Source organism: Orcinus orca, chromosome 1 (genome assembly GCF_937001465.1).
Source record: "Orcinus orca chromosome 1, mOrcOrc1.1, whole genome shotgun sequence".
Lineage (NCBI taxonomy): Eukaryota > Metazoa > Chordata > Mammalia > Artiodactyla > Delphinidae > Orcinus > Orcinus orca.
In genome coordinates this window covers 131,337,394-131,355,792 of record NC_064559.1, presented here as the reverse complement: position 1 = coordinate 131,355,792, position 18,399 = coordinate 131,337,394, and the positions used below count along the sequence as shown (strand labels likewise).

The following is an 18,399-nucleotide window of genomic DNA, read 5'->3' as shown; positions in this document are numbered from 1 at the left end:
TATTTATTACAAAGACAGTTTGCAAATTAAATATTTTTGCTCTATTCACTAGAATATATTTGGATGAATTGAAATAGATATTACTTTATGTGTGATCTCAATCTACAAAATAGTTTGAGAAAAAGAAAATATTTCTCATTTTTTTGCTACTCACATTATGTATAGCATAATGGTCTACACAAATAAGCAATTATTAAATGCTCTTAAAGTCTGGAAAGCCAAAGAAATAAATGTGATTCTCAAAATCTTCTCAACATATTTCATGAAAAAAAAAGTAGCATTTTGTTTTCTAAAAGACTTAGGAAGTTAAGTTCAACCAGACAATTGAGTGAATAAAGTTAATATTTCAATAGAAATAATGCTTAAAATTTAAAACTAAAAACATTCACTTGGATTTCCCTCCCCACCCCCTTTAAATCTTCTGAAATTTTGCTATAAAAACCTGAATTCATTTTCCCCCCAAACACCTACACAAATGTCTTAATACCACTTTTTAAATAAATAATCAATTCCTTATTTGTGTGATACCCACTTCATTATGAGTTGAAAAATATAATAGACTTTACAGTTATTAAAGACTGTTTCAGGGTTACCTTCACAGTATTTTGGTAATTAGAGCTTTGTAATCTATTTTAACATCTGTTATAGGTAATTTTCCCCCTTCTTATATTGTGTTTTTTATCCTCCGCAAACCTTTACTAGTAGACTAGTAGTTTAGAGACTGGGTTTTGAAATGAGGTAGTTTAGGTTCAAATCCTCACTGTACAATTAACACCTGTGGATATCATTCAGTGCCCTAGAATCTCCATTTCCTCAACTAGAAAATTACACTAATAAAACCTACAATGATGCTGCAAGAATTCAACGAGATAGCATACTGCCTAATATATACCAAATACTTGGTTAATGATAAGCATTGCTATAATATTTTTAAAGTTAGGGCATGAATATAATTTTATTACTTTCGTCTATTTTTTAAAATAATTATTCTTTAGATTGTTTTTACACAACATGTAGTTATTTTTGTCTCTCCCCTTTACTCATCCTTTAAAAACACCCTTTGCAAAGTTTTTTCGGTGTTCGTTAGGTTTTAAACTATTTTTCCTTTAGGCTATTCTTAAATATGCTTTTTTAAAAATTAGTTTAATTAACTAATTAAATTTTGGCTGAATTGGGTCTTCATTGCTGCACGAGGGCTTTTCTCTCTAGTTGTGGTGAGTAGGGGCTACTCTTCACTGCGGTGCACGGGCTTCTCATTGGGGTGGCTTCTCTTGTTGTGGAGCATGGGGTCTAGGCACGCGGGCTCAGTAGTTGTGGCTCGCAGGCTCTAGAACGCAGGCTCAGTAGTTGTGGCTCACAGGCTCTAGAGAGCAGGCTCAGTAGTTGTGGTGCATGGGCTTCGTTGCTCTGTGGCATGTGGGATTTTCCTGGACCAGGGCTTGAACCCACGTCCCCTGCATTGGCAGGCAGATTCTTAAGCATTGTGTCACCAGGTAAGTCCCAAATATGCTTTTATCTTTATTTCAAATTGAATTTTTTTTCCAAGATACTTTTGAAATGTTTATTGCTGCTATATAGGAAAGTTAATGACTAAAATCTATCACTTGACTGATTTCTCATTAATTTTTTTTTTTTTTGCGGTACATGGGCCTCTCACTGTTGTGGCCTTTCCCATTGCGGAGCACAGGCTCCGGACGCGCAGGCTCAGCGGCCATGGCTCACGGGCCTAGCCACTCCGCTGCATGTGGGATCTTCCCGGATCGGGGCACGAACCCGTGTCCCCTGCATCGGCAGGCGGACTCTCAACCACTGCGCCACCAGGGATGCCCTCTCATTAATTTTTGAGTATCCTTACTTTTAATCACATTTCCTAGAATTAATTAAAAAGGTGTTTTCTAAACTTTAAAGTGAAAGCCACAAAGAGAAAGAGCAACAGATACATACACTTAAAAAGAGAGACTTTTTTGACCTACCAAATTAGAAAAGAAAATGAGACTAAGGGTGAGAACAAGAATGAAATATCTAATATACGCAAGGTATTAGTGAAATGGAAACGCTGCCAAGAACATATCCTGGAAATATTCTTTAGGAAATTTACTTAGTGCATATTGAATGTCGTAAAAATACTAATATCCTATAATTCAGTAATTCTACTTTTTACAACTGACTACAGAAATAGAAGGTACCACAAAACTTTATATACAAAGATGTTAACATAAGCATTATTTTTTAATGATGAAAAACGAAAAACCACCTAAATATGCCAAAATAGGGGAATCTCAGTTTCAAACAAACCACTCTATTCTTTCCAGCTTACTCATTTTATGAAGTAACCCAAACTCAATAATCCTCCTTCTTGTTGGGATAATCCATGGATCCTACCAACTTTTCACTGTCCCTCACTGCCTGATATCCTCTCTTCCCAAACAAAGTTTAATTTCCAATCATTGCAGACTTTCCCTTGCTTTTATCCCCCTGTCCCTTCTCTTCTTTAGTAGTGAGCATACTTGCCTGGGAAACCACTAGTCTGGGTCAACACACTGACAACTCTTGAGTCTGCACCTCAGCCAGTAAATATGACCAAAGAAAAATAAAACTGTAAAGTTTATTTCAATTAACAATCACTAAATTCAGTTGGACTCTTAATGCATCCTAGAATAATGTGTTTCCTTAGTCCATTCCTTCTCCCACCTTCTTAGATCACTATTTCATACTTTCTCCTCTGTCTTCAAACCAGCAACCCTCCACCCTACTGTCACTCTCAGATGATAATCTTGTTTCTGATTTCAGTGAAAAAACTGAAGCAATCACAACAGAACTTCACAACATCCCACAACCAACATCTTACCTACATTTTTGCCCATATATTTTACATTCTCTCTTGTTCTTTTTTTAAAATATATTTATTTATTTATTTATTTTTGGCTGCATTGGGTCTTCGTTGCTGCACGCGGGCTCTCTCTAGTTGCAGTGTGCTCATAAGATGTGGTTGTTTTGGTATTGATTCTTTTTTTGAGCCGGGGATACTCTTCGTTGCGGTGCACAGGCTTCTCATTGCGGTGGCTTGTCTTGTTGTGGAGCACGGGCTCTAGGTGCGTGGGCTTCAGTAGTTGGGGCACACAGGTTTCAGTAGTTGTGGCTCACTGGCTCTAGAGAGCAGGCTCAGTAGTTGTGGTGCACGGGCTTAGCTGCTCCATGGCATATGGGATCTTCCCAGACCAGGGCTCAAACCCGTGGCCCCTGCATTGGCAGGCGGATTCTTAACCACTGTGCCACCAGGGAAGTCCCCTTTCTTTAGCATTTGACACAGTAAATGGCTCTCTTTCTGAAACACTCTTTTCTCTTGGCTTCTAGGACATTATATTTCCCTGGTGTTCTCCTACTTTGCTGATTGCCTCTTGGTCTTCCTAACTTTTAAATGTTGGCTTACTCTCAGGCTTAATTCTTGTACTCTTCTGTTTTATCTACATCCATTCCCCAGGTAATCTCATCTACTCTCATGGCTTTTACTATGATCATGTCAATAACTGTCAAATTTTTATTTCCAGCTTGTCCTCTCTTAACTCCAACTTTAAATAAAGTCCCCTACATACGAACCTTCAAGTTGTGAACTTTCAAAGATTTGAACGTGCGTTCTTAAAACTGCAGCTTGCCCTCTGTCTCTTATTGCTGACAATCCTTCAGCTCTACCATCTTCCACCTCCTCTCCCTCCTCCAGTCAGTAATTCTTCTTGCCTGTTCACTCAAAGCCAGCCCCTGTATGCCAGCTGTGGTACTGTACTACTGTACTTTTCAAGGTACAGTACTATAAGATTAAAAATGTTTATTTTTTTGCTTGTTTCTTTATGTATCATTTGTGTGAAAAGCATTATAAACCTATTACAGTACAGTACTATATAGCCAACTGTGTTAGTTGGGTACCTAGGCTAACTCTGTTGGACTTTACAAACTGAACTTACAAATGCGCTCTCTGAACAGAACTCGTTCATACACAGGGGATTTACTGTATTTCGAGGAGCTACTTGAACAGCTCCTGGGCATCTCATACTTAATATAACCAAAACTGGGGCTCTTGGTATTCCTCCTGTAGACTTTCCCATTGCAGGTACTGGGAACTGCATTCTTCTAACTGCTCAGGCCAAAGTCCTTGATTTCTGTCCCTCTGACACCTCCACAATCAGCTATACCTTTAAAACCTATTCAGAATCTAATAATTTCTTAACACTTCAGTCCAAGGCACCACCACCCCTTGCCTGTATTACTTCACCAGCTTTCTACTTAATATCCCTGCTTCTGCTCTTACCCCCTGCAATATACTCTCAACACAGCAGCCAGAAGATGCACTGAAAACTTAAGTCAGATCTTGTCCTTCTCTACTGAAAACCCCAGTGGCTCACCAGAGTAAAAGCTAAAGTCTTCACATGTTCAGCAACTCCCTACATTATCTGCAATGTGCAACACCTTACCTCCTTTCACTTCCCTCATCTTCATGTTGTCCCATCACTACTCCTCATCAGCATGCTCCTGACCAGACCCTGCTCTCCTTATATATCGAGCTCCCTCACTTCCTTCAGGTCTTTATTCAAAGGTAACCTGGTCAACTTCTCTAAACTTTTAATCCGAACACTATCATTTTATTTTCCCTTCCCTAAGATATTTGTTTCCTCTGTTTAACACTTATCACCATCTAAAACACTGTACATTTTACTTATTGTCAGATTTCCATACTAGAGTATATAGTACCACAAGGGCAGGAATTGGTCTGTTTCATAAACACATATCAAGTGCCTAGCACAGTGTTTGGGCATGTAGCAGGCACTGTAAATATCTGTTAAATGAATGACTTCTTAAATAAATTAAGCTATTATATCCCCATTGGATTTTATTAAGTAGCTATTCATTTTTTAATGAAAAGTTGGGCATCCAAATCCTTCCTACATCACAATACATTAAAGTGTCTCTTGCAAAGTAGTAGTGTGTATACACTGAAGAACATGTATGGGTCTAAGACTAACCCAAATCAGAGTTCAAACTCTTGACTTCTACCACTTTCTGTCAGTATGACCACTAGCTTATTATCTGAGCTTTCTGAACCTTAGTTTCTTCATAGAAAGATAAACAACCCTTTCATAAGGTTACTGGAAAAATAAAAGGAGATAATGTACGTAAATTATCCTTCATATATTAAGTGTTGAATAAATGTGTCAGTACTAGTACTTTATATTGATTGTTCAATATAATTCCTGGATGACTTAGATAATACTTGTCATGTTTTTTTATGTTAGGCAGTGAAAACACAGATGTTTTTATATTACGCTCTAGTTTTCAGCATATCTGGAATATTCCATAATTTTTGAAATAAGAAAAAATATCCAAATTCTGACTAAAAACCAGTCAGAATTTCTAACTCCTCTTCACAGGGCTTAAATCTCTATACCCCAAAACATAAATGTAAACATAAATTCATATGTCTATCTTAAATAGAGTAGGGGATAAAGGCTCTTCCTTTTTTAAAGATCTGTGGTTTATCCCAATATAAGCTAGAATCTTAATATTTCTTACCTCCTCCCCCTCAGGTGGAACATCAAGAGATTGGAAGAAGATACTGACAAAGGTGTTTCTATTAACAAAAAATTTCGCACAGTAAAATGTAAGATCTACCGTATGAAATCGTTATTATCAAAATCTTCCTGTAATACTTTCAGAGAAGGAATGGAAAATACTTTAAAGTCACCGTCTTGATCAGGGAGCTGACAGGTATAATTCCTAGCGTAAAGGTCACTGACCCAAAGGTCAAACCTTAAACACATGTCATAGCATCAAAGGCTGATTTTTACGTCTATATCAAAACATCACATAATTATGATCATACTACTTGCGTAAAGAACAGCGTAAGATTATCTCCCTGAAGGCTTTTGAGGAGAACCAAGGCAAGAAAGTACTAGTTTAACAGAATTCATTCCCTTATAAAAGGGCCCTTGGGGGAGGGGAAGGGAATTGAATAAGGAAGTGACATTTCCCAAAGAAGAGAGAGGCTCCATGATACATGGCTAATTAATTGTAAATAAGGTGGTCTTCTGGTTGGGAATGAGATGAATTGCCAGGTCCAGCTTAAAAATCAGACATATGCAAACATGAAGTTAAAAAAGTAGAGTTACACAAAAATTGTTTTGGCTTTGCCCTTCAGAGGGCAGGAGGAATGAAGAAAGGAATGAAAATGGTACAAGAGTAAAAAAAGAACTATGTGGAAACAAGATTTTATAAAAGAAACTATCTCTGAGATCAGCGTATTTATTTACCCAATGCACTCCACTAACTTTTTAAACTTTTTCCCCCCCAGATTCTTCTCTATAAACAACTTTGTGCCATCTGTTTTTGCCTAAGACATACTCAAAAGTATTTTGTGAGGTATATGAACTATAACTTTCCCCCAAAATCAAAATTTGAAAAAAACTGCAAATATAGGCTAATGTCTGCTAGATCTTTTTGAAAAGGCCTTTGCTATTCCTACATTCATGTGACTTAATTTAAAAAAACTTCTTCAAGAGCAAGGATTGTTCATAGAACTGTTATTTTTATTTTTTTATTTTTTGCAACTACAAGCATGAGGAAACGAACAGGATGGCTTCCCCATCCTCAGATTCTTGATTTGCAGTTCCAAATATTTGTGGTATGCAGTAACCCATACTCTCTCCCCACTCATCAGGATGGTGCACTTTTTACTTTCAGTAGGTTGAAGTGGAGAGTATGATTCAATATTACCCTTACTCATGGAACCTAAAAGAAAAGCAAATGGTAGAGCAGCAGGTGGGTGACAGAACAAAAAAAAAGAGGGAAAAACATCCACAGGGATCTTTTCCTTCTCTCCTCCTCTCTCTCTCTGAAGAAAACGTATAAGTATCTATTTCCAACAGATAGTGAGTAGGTGACAGAAACGGAAATAAAACATGTATAAAAGGGAGACAGATTTGATGAGGGAAGAGACTGTCTCCCAGGTGGCTTCTGAGCAGGATTATGGTAAGAAAGAGTAGTAATTTAACAGAACCCATTCTTAGTAAAAAGGCATGCGGGGTGTGAGTAACAAAGTGTTATTTTATAGCAAGGCAAAATAATACACAGGTAGGGAATTGTAAATAAGATGGTCATCAAATGTCTTGCCAGGTTGAAGTAAAAAATCAGACACATCCAAATATACAAAAGTGGAGTCATTCAATAAATTTGTTTTTTTGTTTCTTTTTTTCTTTTCTTTTTTTTTTTTTTCAGGCAGCTGGGGGGAAAATAACAGGTAAGGAATTGGATCAGCCAGTCACTGAGTTCCTTCACTAACTCATGCTTCTACTCATTAGCCCCATCCTGAAATATCAGCATAAATGCCAATTCAATTTTCCTTAACACCCAGCTCACACAATGCCAAAGATCCTCAACAATTTCTGGCCTACAGGGATACAAACAAGAATTTTAAGGTACACGTGGGAATTTACATGTCCTTCAAATTGAAAATCTACCTGTTTCTCTGAACAGTAATTCAAAAATACTCTTTGGTTAGCGATGAGAAAATTTAATTAGTCAAAGCTTTCTGCATCTTTAAGGCAGCCATAATTAGTTCTACTGCAATGATCTACTCTATTAGGTCTCCTTTATACTATACTGCTGTTAGTCTCAGCATGTTACAGATTATATTCTCTATAACTTTTTAAAACATGCTTAAATGAAATGATAATTATCTTCCCCAAAGAAGTATTTTCTCCTGATGACCTGCCAATAAATCCAGAAAAAGGAAGCTGCTTTCTTTCACACTAGAACAAAAACCACTTCAGATCAGTTTTTGAAATGTCTGTTTTTAACTATAATCTAATGGGATGGTAAATTTATCAATAAATAAATACAAACATCATTGTTAAATTTATAACAGGTAATAAATATATCAACATAACATCTACTGCCAAATAACTGACTTTAATGAATTTATGTTCAGTACTTTTAAAAGTCCTAAGATGCTTACTTTAATTTCAACTTGTTCTTCCATTTCTTTAGTTTTTATTGTAGTATATTCCTTTTCAAGCCTGAGAAAGAAAAAAAAAAAGTTAAAGGTATGCTTTCATTCCAAACTAGTTACGGAAATTATAAAATTTAAAACCATATATTAACACAAAATACAATTTTGCTATGTTCCCCCAACTTATGACTTGAGATACTTGAAATCAGAAAAACCATCTCAATAGTTATACAGGCTATCAGGAAAAAAAAATTACTTCAAAAATAACAAATATAAGAACCACACAAAAGTAAACTTTAGAAAGTAAACTGCTATAAAGCACCAGAGAACTGAGTTTAGAGATTCTATTCAGCCCTTAACTTACAGAAGAAGCACAAACCCTTCCCTCTCAAATTAAAATACACTGATAAAGTTCAACTGGATCTTAACTAAACTTGACTAGAAATTTGTAAGGGGAGAAAAGGAACAACTCTTCCTAACAAAAAAATTCCAGTTAATAAATGTAGAAAGAATGAGGCAAATATAAAAATCACCATTAGAACTCCACAATAAATAACTGCCGTAGGCAAGAAAAATGAATGAATGCTAAAATTAGTGGGTAAAAGTTTAAGCACAGTCTCACAGTATCTCTCCCCAAATATTTACTAATTACAAAGGAAAAAATAGTAAATTTATAGTACAGGATCTTAGCAGACAGCATCTGAGCCAAATGATGAAGGTTAACATCACCGGTAACGCATATCGACATGACACACCCCCTGTTAAAAAGTACTGAGAAAGGCGGCACCTCACCTCTGTGGTATCCTTCCCAATAATGCATATCCTCAATCTAATCAAGAGAAATCATCAAACCCCAATTGAAGGACATTCTAAAAAATATCTGACCAGCTCGCATCAGAAGTGCCAAGGTCAGAAAAAACAAGAAAAGACTGAAGAACTGTCACGGACTGTAGGAGAGTAAGAAATGACAAACAAATGCAAGGTACTATTTTTGCAACTCTACTATAAACACAAAATTATCTTAAAAAATTATCAGCCATCCAAAAATTAGTCCTAACAAATTATTTTTATACCTTACTCTCAATCAAAAATGTTAATAACAAGTTAAACCCTCCAAATAATAACCAAGGTCCCACATAACTTATAGCTTCTTTTAAAAATCAAGTTCTCCCTCCAAGGACAAGAATCTATTACGTACTATGTATAATTTCATTTATCTCACAGAACATTTTTTTTATTGTGGTAAAATACACATAACAAACTTTACCATCTTAACTATTTTTAAATGTACAATTCAGTGGTATTAAATACATTTATAATGTTGTGCAGCCATCACCACCATCATGTCCACAGCTTTTTTCATCTTATAAAACTGAAACTCTGTACCTATGAAACAATAACACCCCATTTCCCCCTCTCACCAGGCCCTGGCTACAACCATTTTACATTCTGTCTATGTGAGTCTGACAACACTAAGTATCTCATATAAGTGGAATCATACAGTATTTGTCCTATTGTGACTGGCTTATTCCACTTAGCATAATGTCCCCATAGTTCACCCATATTATACCATACATTGAGCGTCTCTTTATGTGCTAACTGACCATTTATATCTCTTTGGAGAAATGTCTATTCAAATCCATTGTCCATTTTTTAATCCAGCTGTTTTGTTTTTGGCTGCTGAGTTTTAAGAGTTCTCTATATATTCTAGATATTAATCTTTTATCAGATATGTGATTTGCAAACATTTTCTCCCATTCTGCGGGTTGCCTTTTTCTGTTGAATGTCTTATAATACATAAAAATTTTCTCAAAGTACAGTAATATTTTATTTTAAAATTTTATGAGCCTCTAATGGATAGAATTTTTCTGAATTTTTTATGTTTTCTTCCAGTTTTATTGAGATATAACTGACATACAGCGTCATATAAGTTTAAGGTGTACAGCATAATAATTTGACTTATATACATCATGAATTACTACTACAATAAGTTTAGTGAACATCCATTACCGCATATAGATTTTAAAAATCATTTATTTATTTACTTTATTTATTTTTGGCTGCATTGGGTCTTCCTTGCTGCCTGCGTGCTTTCTCTAGTTGCGGCAAGCGGGGGCTACTCTTCATTGCAGTGCACAGGCTTCTCATTCTGTTGGCTTTTCTTGTTGCAGAGCACGGGCTCTAGGCACGTGGGCTTCCGTAGTTGTGGCTCGCGGGCTCTAGAGTGCAGGGTCAGTAGTTGTGTCGCATGGGCTTTGTTGCTCTGTGACATGTGGGAACTTCCCGGACCAGGGCTTGAACCCTTGTCCCCTGCATTGGCAGGCGGATTCTTAACCACTGCGCCACCAGGGAAGCCCCAACCTGTTACATTTTTAAATTGAAGTTGTTCCGCTCTAGGGCTTAAAATAGAAAAAAAATTTTTTTTCCTTGTGATGAGAACTCAGAATTTACTCTCTTAACAACTTTCATATATAATGTACAGCAGTGTTACCTATCTTTATCATGTTATACATTACATCCCCAGTACTTACTTATCTAAAAACTGGAAGTTTGTGCCTTTTGACTGCCTTTATCAATTCCCCCTCTCTTGGCCCCCACCTTTAGTAACAACAAATCTGATCTCTTTTTCTATCAGCTTATTCTGAAATATAACTGACCTACAACACTATGTTAGTTCCTGGTACACAACATAGTGATTTGACATTTCTAAACATTTCAAAAGGATCACCTAACAAAGCTATTACATAACTACTGACCATACTCTCCACACTGTACATTTCACACTGAGGACTCATTTTGTAACTGAAAGTTTTTACATCTTAATAACCAAATTTTAAATTTTTCATGAACTTTAGTTTGTCTATTTTTTCTTTTGTTGTCTGTGCCGTTGGTGTCATATGCAAGATATCATTGCCAAATCCAATGTCATGAAGCTTTTGCCCTATGTTTTCATCTAAGAGTTTTAGTTTTAGTCCTTAGATCTTTGATCCATTTTGACTTAAATTTTGCACATGGTGTTAGGTGAGGGTCCAACTTCATATTGTCGCATGTGGATATCTGGTTTTCTCTGCACCATTTGTTGAAAGACAGTCCTTTCCATATTGAATGGTCTCAGCATCCTTGACAAAAATCATTTGATCATGTATGTAAGGGCTTATTTCTGTCTTTATTCCAGTGCCAACCTGTTTTGATTACTGTAGCTTTGCAGTAAGTTTAGAAATCAGGATGTGTGAGTCCTCCAGCTTTGTTGTTCTTGTTCAAGATTATTTTGGCTATCTGGGGTCCTTTAAGGTTCCATATGAATTTTAGAATAGGGTTTTCTATCTGCAAAAAAAAATGTCATCAGTATTTTGATAAGGACTGCACTGAATCTGTAGATCATTTGGGGTAGTACTGACATCTTAACAAGATTAAGTCTTCCAATCCTTGAATATGGGATGTGTTTCCATTTGTTTATATATTTAATTTCTTGCAGTAATGTTTTGATGTTTTCATTGTACAAGTCTTTTGCCTCCTTGGTTAAGTTAATTCCTAAGTATTTATTTTGATGCTACTGAAAAATAAAACTTTTTCACTGATCCACTGGTTGTTTAAGAGTGTGTTGTTTAATTTCCAAAAAATTGCTGTTTCCGGTTTTACTTCTGTTATTGATATCTAACTTCAACTTGTTATAGCTGGAGAAGACATTTTGTACATCTCTTAAAATCTACTGAGACTTAATAGTGTTGTTGTTATTGGGTAAAGTGTTCTGTGTATCTCTATTAGATATAGTTGGTTTATTGTGTTGAGTCCTCTATTTCCTTACTTATATTCTCTGGTTGTTCTATCCATTACTGAGAGTGGGATATTGAAGTCTCCAACTACTACTGTACAACTGTCCATTTCTCACTTCATCTGTCCATTTTTGCTTCATGTATTTTGATAGTCTGTCATTGGTGTATAAATATTTATAATTGTAACACCTATTGCTATATTGAACCTTTCATTAATATATATTACCTGTCTTTGTCTCTTGGAAACTTTTAAAATTTAAAGTCTGTTTTGTCTGATATTACTATAGCTACCTCTGCTCTCTTTTGTTTACTATTTGCATGGAATATCTTTTCCCAACCTTTCGCTTTCAATCTATTTGCATCTTTGGATCTAAAATGAGTCACCTGTAGATAACATGTAGTTGGATCATGTGGTTTTTCCCCATTCTGCCAATCTATGTCTTTTGGAGAGTTTAATTCATTTACTTTTTTTTTTTTTTTTTTGCGGTACGCGGGCCTCTCACTGCTGTGGCCTCTCCCGTTGAGGAGCACAGGCTCCGGATGCGCAGGCTCAGCGGCCATGGCTCATGGGCCCAGCCGCTCCGCGGCATGTGGGATCTTCCCAGACCAGGGCACGAACCCGTATCCCCTGCATCGGCAGCCAGACTCTCAACCACTGCGCCACCAGGGAAGCCCATTAATTCATTTACTTTTAAAGTAAGTACTGATAAGGAAGGACTTACTGTCATTTTGCTATTTGTTTGCTATATGCCTTGTAGCTTTTTTTGTCCCTCATTTCCTGCATTATTGTTCTTTAGTGTTTAGTTGGTTTTTTTGTAGTGAAATGCTTAAATTCCTTTCTAATTTCCTATTGTGTATATTCCATTGTTATTTTCTTTGTGGTTCCATGGAGATTATATTAACATTCTAAAGTTATAATACTCTAATTTGAATTTATAGCAGCTTAACTTCAATAATATACAAGAACTCTGCTCTTTTATAGCTTCTTTCCCACCCCTTTTGGTTACTGGTCACAAAAACATGTACTTATACATTGTGTGCCCCAAAACACAAACTAATGATTCTTTTAAATCTATTAGTCTCCTAAATAATGTAGAAAACAAGATTTGGAGCTACAAACAAAAATTACAATACTAGTAACTTTTAGACTAATAATTGCTTTTTAAAAAATGTATTAATTTATTAAATCATGTAGAAAACAAAAAGTGGAGTTACAATGCACTGTTATGATAATAATAGCTTTCATAATTGCCCATGTGTTTGCCTTAATTAAGAAGTTCATTTTGTGAGATGACTCTGAGTTACTGTTTCGTGAGTGTCCTTTCATTTCACCCTGCAGGAATGAGTATTTCCTGAAGGGCAGATCTAGTGATAACGAGCTTAGCCTTCATTTACCTGGGAATGTCTCGATTTTCCCCTCACTTTTGAAAGACAGTTTTGCCAGATACAGGATTCCTGACTGTTTTTCCTTTTAGCACTTTGGATATAAAGGCCCACTTGTCTTCTGGCCTCCAAAGTGTCTGATGAGAAGTATGTTTATAAATCTTATTGAGAATCCCTTGTACATAATGACTGGCTTCTCTTTTGCTGCCTTTTGCAAGTCTGATTATAATGTGTCTTGGTGTGGGGTCTTTCTTACATCACTTTACTGGGAGTTAATGAGCTTCTTAAATGTTTATATTCATGTCTTTCAACAAATGTTAAGTTTTCAGCCATTATTTCTTCAAACATTCTATCCCACCACCCCACCTTCTCAGATTCCCACAATACGTATTTTGGTCCACTTGATGGTATCCCACAGATCCCTTAGGCTCTGTTCACTTTTCTTAGGTCTTTTTTGTTGTTGCTATTCCTCGAACTCAGTTATTTCCAGTATCCTATCTTCAGGTTCACTTATTCTTCTACCTGCTCAAATCTGCCTTTCAATCACTCTAGTGAACTTTTCATTTCAGTTATTGTACTTTTCAGATCCAGAATTTCTTTTTGGTTTCTTTTTAGACTTTCTATCCCTTTACTGATATTTCCATTTTGTTCATACATCTTCTTTACTTTTCCCACAGCTTCCTTTATTTCTTTGAGCATCTTTTAAAGTTTCTATCTACCAAATATGCCATGAAGTTTCCTTCAGATACAGTTTATTTTTTTCCTTTGAATGGGTCATATTTTCCTGTTTCTTCACATGCCTTGATTTTTTTGTTGTTGAAAACTAGACATTTGAATCTAGTAATGTGGTAACTCTGAAAATCAGATTCTCCCCATCCCCAGGATTTGCTGGGGGTTTTTTTGTTATTGTTTTTGTCTTTTTGATTGTTATAGGCTGTCTCTGTGTTGATGACCAACCTGAGTTGTAAACTTACGGTATCCACAGGTCTTTTCTGAGCCTCTCCCTTGGGCATACACAGTCACGTTTTAATTTTCTCCATATATGCAGTTGTTTTTGAACGTCCTAGTCTTTTGTGTCCGGCTCCCAAAAGTGGAAAAAGAAAAAATTGAAGGGGAGAAAAGGGCACGAGCCCTTTAAATCTCTTGGCAGTCTCTTCAGCCAGAGGAAGAGGTGCAACAACAGTGGAGAGAGGTGCGACATCAATGGGGAGATGTGCAACAACAACTTCTTTGCACCTGTCTGATCAAAAACAGTGATCAGGAATCAGAGCACAGATCCCCAATATGTGGAGGACATGGTCTTTTTTGCCCACCCTGACTCCCATAAGCTGCATGCAGGCTGTTCCAGGAATACAAGCACAGCTGCCTGTCAGTGGCTAAGGGGTAGAGAATGGGTAATGTGCTAAGAGCTGAACTGATCAAATTAACTGCAATTTACCATGCCTACCCCTAGAAGTTACAAGTCTTCAATAGACTTCAGAGTTCCAAAACAGTTAACATCAGACAGATTCTGCCAGTGCAACTACTGTCTAGGTGGCAGACAGATTCCTGGTGCTTCCTACTCTGCCATCTTTTCACAATCTTCTGTCCACAGTGACTATGTAATATGCCAATTTTGAGGCTTAGAAAGAAGGAGAAACTTGCCTAAGGTCACACCCTTAACTGCTACACTGCTATGTCTCTTACTTTGGTATGTCTAAAAGAATACAGGATATCCAAAAAAATTTTGATTCTAAAAAAGTGCGAAACATTTTGAGCAATGGCTGCACTGTTGAAATAACTTTATAGCCTTCACAAATGACTACTGTGAAGCAGATATTTTGTAATGTATTGTGATAAATGTCATCATTACTCATTCACAAACCTAAAACAAAACACTATGAGTTATCATTTAATCCTTGATTCCCAATTCAGTCACCAAGCATGTTCAATTCAACCACCTTAACACTGCTCTAAAATTCAATATTACTTTTTCATCTGCATTGATAATTTTTTTAAACAAACTTTATTTTTTAGAACTGTTTTAGATTTACAAAATAATTAGAAGAGTATAGAGTTTCTATAAACCCCATCCCCAGTTTCTCCTAGGTTTAAACCTTACATTAGTATAGTACATTTATGACAATTAATGAACGAATATTAATATATTATTAACAACTAAAGGCCATACTTTATTCAGGTTTCTGAAGTTTTTGGCTCATGTCCTTTTTCTACTCTAGGATCCCATCCAGGATACCACACTACATTTAGCTGTCACGTCTTCTTAAAGTCCCATGGTTAGGACAGTCTCTCAGACTTTCCAAGTTTTTGATGACCCTGACAGTTTGAGGAGTACTGGTCATCAGGTGTTCTGTAGAATGTCCCTCAACTGGGATTTGTCTCATGCTTTGCTCATGATTATATTGGTAATATGGGTTTTGGGGGAGGAAGACCACAGAGGTAAGTCCCATTTTCATCAAAGGTATAAACTATCAACAGGATACCACTGTTGATGTTGACCTTGATCACCTGGCTGAGGTATGATCAGGTTTCTGCAAACCTACTTCCAAGTAGCTGCAAAGCTACCTCCCTCTCCCTTCACTGGTAGTATTTTTAGGCCTTTGTTATGGCTTATCTAAATTACTAGAGGAATATTTTAATTGTTCTTGCTACTTGCCAGTTTCTTAACTCAATCTTTTCTAAACACCATTACCAGAGTGGTATTTTTGGGGGACTTCCCTGATGGCACAGTGGTTAAGAATCGGCCTGTCAATGCAGGGGACACGGGTTCGAGCCCTGGTCCAGGAAGATCCCACATGCTGTGGAGCAACTAAGCCCATGCGCCACAACTACTGAGCCCGCGCTCTAGAGCCCGTGAGCCACAACTACTGAGCCAATGTGAGACAACTACTGAAGCCCGTGCACCTAGAGCCCGTGCTCCACAACAAGAGAAGCCACCACAATGAGAAGCCTGCGCACCACAACGAAGAGTAGCCCCCATTTCCCTCAACTAGAGAAAGCCCATGCGCAGCAACAAAGACCCAACACAGCCAAAAAATAAAAACAAACAAATAAATTAATTAATTTTAAAAAATCAGGGCTTCTCAAAAACCAGTCTGAAAACCACCTAGTAGTTCTTAATTTAAAAAAAAATAATAATAAGACTCAGTGGATTCACACAGATATAAATAAATAAATAAATAAGCAAGCAAGCAAGCAAAGAGATAAAAAGAGAAAGAAGGGAAACCTCTTCCTTATACTAGAATGCCAATTAATAAGGAAGGAATGAGGGAGTGAGACAATCATAAACAGAGCCAAATATGGGGAGGGAAAGTTTGGTAAGGAACAGGATATTATATAACCTCAAAGTACCTTGACACAAATTACTTACTCATAAAAGACAAAATAATAACTTTATAGTAGTAAAATCTGGCAGACATCACCTTATTAACCAAGTGATCAAAGCTAACATCATCTTCCTTAAAAAAGTAAAAGTAGGGGCTTCCCTGGTGGCGCAGTGGTTGAGAATTCGCCTGCCGATGCAGGGGACACAGGTTCGTGCCCCAGTCTGGAAGATCCCACATGCCGCGGAGCGGCTGGGCCCGTGAGCCATGGCCGCTGAGCCTGCGCGTCCGGAGCCTGTGCTCCGCAACAGGAGAGGCCACAGCAGTGAGAGGCCCGCGTACCGCAAAAAAAAAAAAAAAAAAGTAAAAGTAGAGCTACCATATGATCCTGCAATCCCACTCCTGGGCATATATCTGGAGAAAAACATAAGCTGAAAAGATACATGCACCCCAATGTTCATAGCAGCACTATTTACAATACAAGACATGGAAGAAACCTAAGTGTCCATTAACAGCTAAATGGATAAAGAAGATGTAGTATATACACACTATGGACTACTACTCAGCCTTAAAAAAGAATGGAATAATGCCATTTGCAGCAACATGGATGGACCTAAAGATTATCATAATAAGTGAATTGAAGTAAGCCAGAGAAAGGCAAATAGCATATGATATTGCTTATATGTGCAATATAAAAAAATGATACAAATGAACTTATTTATAAAACAGAAATAGACTCACAGACATAGAAAACAAACTTATGGTTACCAAAGCGGGGAGGATAAATTAGGAGTTTGGGATTAAAATATACACATTACTATACATAAAATAGATAACCAACATGGACCTACTGTATAGCACAGGGAACTATACTCAATACCTTGTAATAACCTATAATGGAAGAGAATGTAAAAAAAGAATATATATATACATATATATGTGTGTGTGTGTGTGTGTATATATATATATATATATATCTGAATCACTTTGCTGTACACCTGAAACTAACACAACATTGTAAATCAACTATATTTCAATAAAAATTTAAAAATAAATAAATAATTGTTTTTTAAAAAAGGTAACATCATCAATATTGAGACAAGCCAAGACTGATGAGAAGATACAATATTATTGCTATACCTGCCAAAAATGCGCAACCTGAATCTAATAATGAGGAAATGTTAGATAAACCGAAATTGTGGGATCTTCTACAAAATAACTAGCCTGTACTCTTCAAATATATCAAGGTCGAGAAACACAAAGCATTGAGAGAGCATTTCAGATTAAAGGAGACTGAAATGACACTATTTACAATACAAACATGGAAGACCTAATGCAATACACGGGACTTTCCTGGTGGCACAGTGGTTAAGAATCCACCTGCCAATGCAGGGGACATGGGTTCGAGCCCTGGTCTGGGAAGAGCCCACATGCCGTGGAGCAACTAAGCCCATGCACCACAACTACTGAGCCAGCGTGCTGCAACTACTGAAGCCAGCACGCCTAGAGCCTGTGCTCCACAACACGAGAAGCCACCGCAAGAAGTCTGCGCACCACAACGAAGAGTAGCCCCCACTTGCTGCAACTAGAAAAAGCCCGCATGCAGCAATGAAGACCCAACACAGCCAAAAATAAATAAAATTAAATCTTTAAATAAATAAATAAATAAACAAATTGCAATACATGATCCTGTAGGGTCTGGAGTGGATACAGGAGCCAGGGGGTAAGGGATTAAGGGTGGGGAGTGGGTAGAAGTTGGGGATGGGAGGAGGAGATTGTTGTAAGGAATATTATTGGGACAAATGATAAAATTTGAACTTCTTTTATGGATTAGAATACTATTGTATCTATGATAATTTCCTGATTTTGATTAACTGCTGACTTCGGTTTAAAAAAAAAAAAAAAGCTCTGTTCTTAGGAAGTA

The 18,399-nt window shown here is 36.8% G+C and overlaps 1 protein-coding gene across 9 annotated transcripts in view; it reads right to left on the bottom strand.

Annotated features, from left to right (window-relative positions):
• Positions 1-18,399, bottom strand: part of EVI5 (ecotropic viral integration site 5) — a 206,946-nt gene that overhangs the window by 102,401 nt on the left and 86,146 nt on the right. For all 9 annotated transcript variants that reach the window (XM_033432796.2, XM_033432822.2, XM_033432838.2 and 6 more), the window contains one exon: positions 8,003-8,063. In XM_033432796.2, coding sequence (XP_033288687.2) covers positions 8,003-8,063 — 61 coding nt within the window. The remainder of the gene's footprint in view (positions 1-8,002; positions 8,064-18,399) is intronic.